General features: G+C 36.1%; 1 protein-coding gene across 1 annotated transcript in view; it reads left to right on the top strand.

Annotated features, from left to right (window-relative positions):
• Window positions 1–2,806, top strand: part of LOC108693767 (nuclear receptor subfamily 2 group E member 1-like) — a 26,190-nt gene that overhangs the window by 19,116 nt on the left and 4,268 nt on the right. The window contains exons 4-5 of the mRNA XM_018202886.1: window positions 1,092–1,269; window positions 2,320–2,524. Coding sequence (XP_018058375.1) covers window positions 1,092–1,269; window positions 2,320–2,524 — 383 coding nt within the window. The remainder of the gene's footprint in view (window positions 1–1,091; window positions 1,270–2,319; window positions 2,525–2,806) is intronic.

The raw sequence follows: 2,806 nt of genomic DNA, 5'->3' as shown, positions 1-2,806 counted from the left end.
ATATATATATACATATATCACTTCTTGAAAAAATTGAATTCTGATGTTTAAAACTGATGTCCTGGTGAGAGAAGAAATTCATGTGGCGCCAGTGGCGAGATATCTGTCGACGGGGCGATGCGTGATAAAGGGGAGATATTGCGACGCCAGTGCGAACGTGGGAATCCGCGGCTGCTATCCGCTCAGCCTCATTAATGATGATGTGCTTGCCACCCAGTTGCAGCTCTCGCTTCACCATCTCGCTCTATCTGTCTTTCTCTCCTACAGCGTCCTTCGTTTCCTCCCTCTCTCTCTCTCTCTCTCTCTTTCTCTCTTTCTCTCTCCCTTTAGATTTGCAGCCACGCTCGAAAGATCGAGCTCTGTGGAAGCTGACGCCCGGCCAGCCACCACATCCGATCTACACCACCCTCTTTCATCCGCGATTTGCCCCCGCTTTCCTCTCGACCTCTTGTTCGCCCCTCCCCCTCTTCTCATCGGGTCACGGGATATACAGCTCTCGTACATCTCGAACGACCTACAACGCACGTTACACCCCGAATTCAATTCCGCGCAACCTGTGCCCACTTTTTCGCTCCCACCGTTAAGTCCATCGCCGATATTATTGATAGGCGTTTTCTAGATACGGACCTTCGATCACTGAAGGGTGAGGATATATTTCATTGAGAAAGGGTTGAGGGCATATATTCATATTATCGGCTTTTAAAAACATTAACTATATGATTTCATTTTTTTTTCCGTACGAATAACTTGAAAAAATTTTATAATCTTTTTGAAAGTATATATTGATTTGATGTACCGTCTTCTACAAAAAAAAAGTAAAAAATTATTTAATGTATATTTAAAAAGTACAAATACAAATACAATATTTAATCGTATATAATATCCCTTTGAATAATTTTATGGTTGTCTTTGACAGAGACTCGTATAAAACAAAGAGAAAGGCCATATATATATATATATATATATATCCGTAGTTTTTCCTAGAAAGACTTCCTAGAAAGCATTAGACTATCCGAGAGCTTCATGATATAATCGCGGAATAATCTGTCAGACATCAAAAGTAATATAATTACGTCATAACTGATGTTTAGCAGTGCAACATGAGCGCGGACCGAGGAAACCAAAACCCCACGCGATCATCTCGTCGGAGAAGCAGCATCAGCAACAGTCGTCGATTGTCACGCAATTGTCTCCTCATTCTGCGACCTCAGTGCACAGTGATCGATTAAGACCAGCACTAGCTCCTCCATACGTTCTCTCGCCACACAGGTGTGTAACGCTTGCATTAATCGCATTAAATTAACATATTTGTCTCGTTAATCTAATCGGTATTCGCTCCAAAATTTTCTTAACTTGTATTCGCGACTGTAGTATATTTTAAATTAATATATTTTTTAAAGTTAACGGAATTGAACAATTTGTTTCATTTTGGAAGTCAAAATCTGAAGAATAAAATTATTTAAAGTTAAAATTATGTAAAGTTGTGAAAAACATTTGTAAATAATTTTAAACAACATAGTTGAAAAAAAATGTCCAATTCTGTGAAGTTTATTGAATATCGATTAGGATTGAATATCGATTCGTACGGAAAAGAAAATAAAAATAGATGTCAGTATATCAATATATGACTAGCGATAAAAGCATAAGAATAATTGAATTAATATAATAAAAATAGAATAGAACAATTGTGCGATTCTTGAATTTCCGCATTTATCGTTTGTATTAGGTGAAGAAAGAAGCGAATTGGATATCTGATTTATTAACATGTCTACTATAACGGTAGATTCTATGATTAATATTATGTTTATCTTTTCTCCTTAAAAGGCATTGATAGTTTTTGTTAGCCAACGAATATAACTAATAATAAATAGATATAATATAATAAATAGAGTTTATATTCTTTATATTGTATGAAAGAATGATAAATAAATAGAACTGTACTTTAATAGAATCCTTATAATCCAAATTACACTTACTTACTATACTTTTCTCGAATAAACGAAGTTTAAGCATTTAGTTTTCAATTGAATTTTGTCGGCGGGTCTAATATAAATTAAGGAATTTTTATTAATTTGAGGAATTTATAGAAATCTAAAAAATATAGTTTGACGATTGTACTCGTGCACTGATTCGAATACTTGAAGAATTATGTGAAAAATTACTGCACACTTGTGTTGATAAAAAAACTGATATTAGAATTGGTCAAAGAATTTAATCTGTAGATGGTAGGAACATACCTCGTGTAGTTACAGAAGATGATAAAATTTCATGAAGTGACACAGACTCTCTTCGTGAAGTAGTTAAGGGTTATTACTGTAGAAGGTTAAGGTGCGACCAAAGATTCACGCCTTATCCACGACCGATGGCGCTGGTACAGAAACCGCCGGAGGAATCACCATCCCCTGTACCGTTGATTCTACCGCACCCTCGCACGACTACGACCCTCTATCAAGCGGCCACAACCGTCTCCTTAGCACCACAGCCTCCCCTTCTGCAGATACTAATGTCTGCCGAGGAATGTCAGGTAAGTAATTCAGCTTAATTTTGTATCCGCTTCCCTTATTTTGTTCCTGCAAATTTAATAAAGGCGAGTTGCTCTACTCAGTTTCTTCCTCGCGGTTTAAGTGGCAGACAAATTACACGCAGGAATTATTATTAATATCAGCTTTTTGGCGAAAATGGAATCCTTTTATCTTGCGAATGTTAATTGTTGACTTTATTTGCAATTATATTACTTAAAATTAAAGCTAAAATTATAAAAGAGAAAGTTAAAATTTACAACTCACAGACAGCACAGAATTTTTAT

Source organism: Atta colombica, unplaced genomic scaffold (assembly GCF_001594045.1).
Source record: "Atta colombica isolate Treedump-2 unplaced genomic scaffold, Acol1.0 scaffold97, whole genome shotgun sequence".
Classification (NCBI taxonomy): Eukaryota; Metazoa; Arthropoda; class Insecta; order Hymenoptera; family Formicidae; genus Atta; species Atta colombica.
The sequence above is the reverse complement of the archived record's forward strand: the minus strand, read 5'-3'. Positions and strand labels throughout refer to the sequence as shown.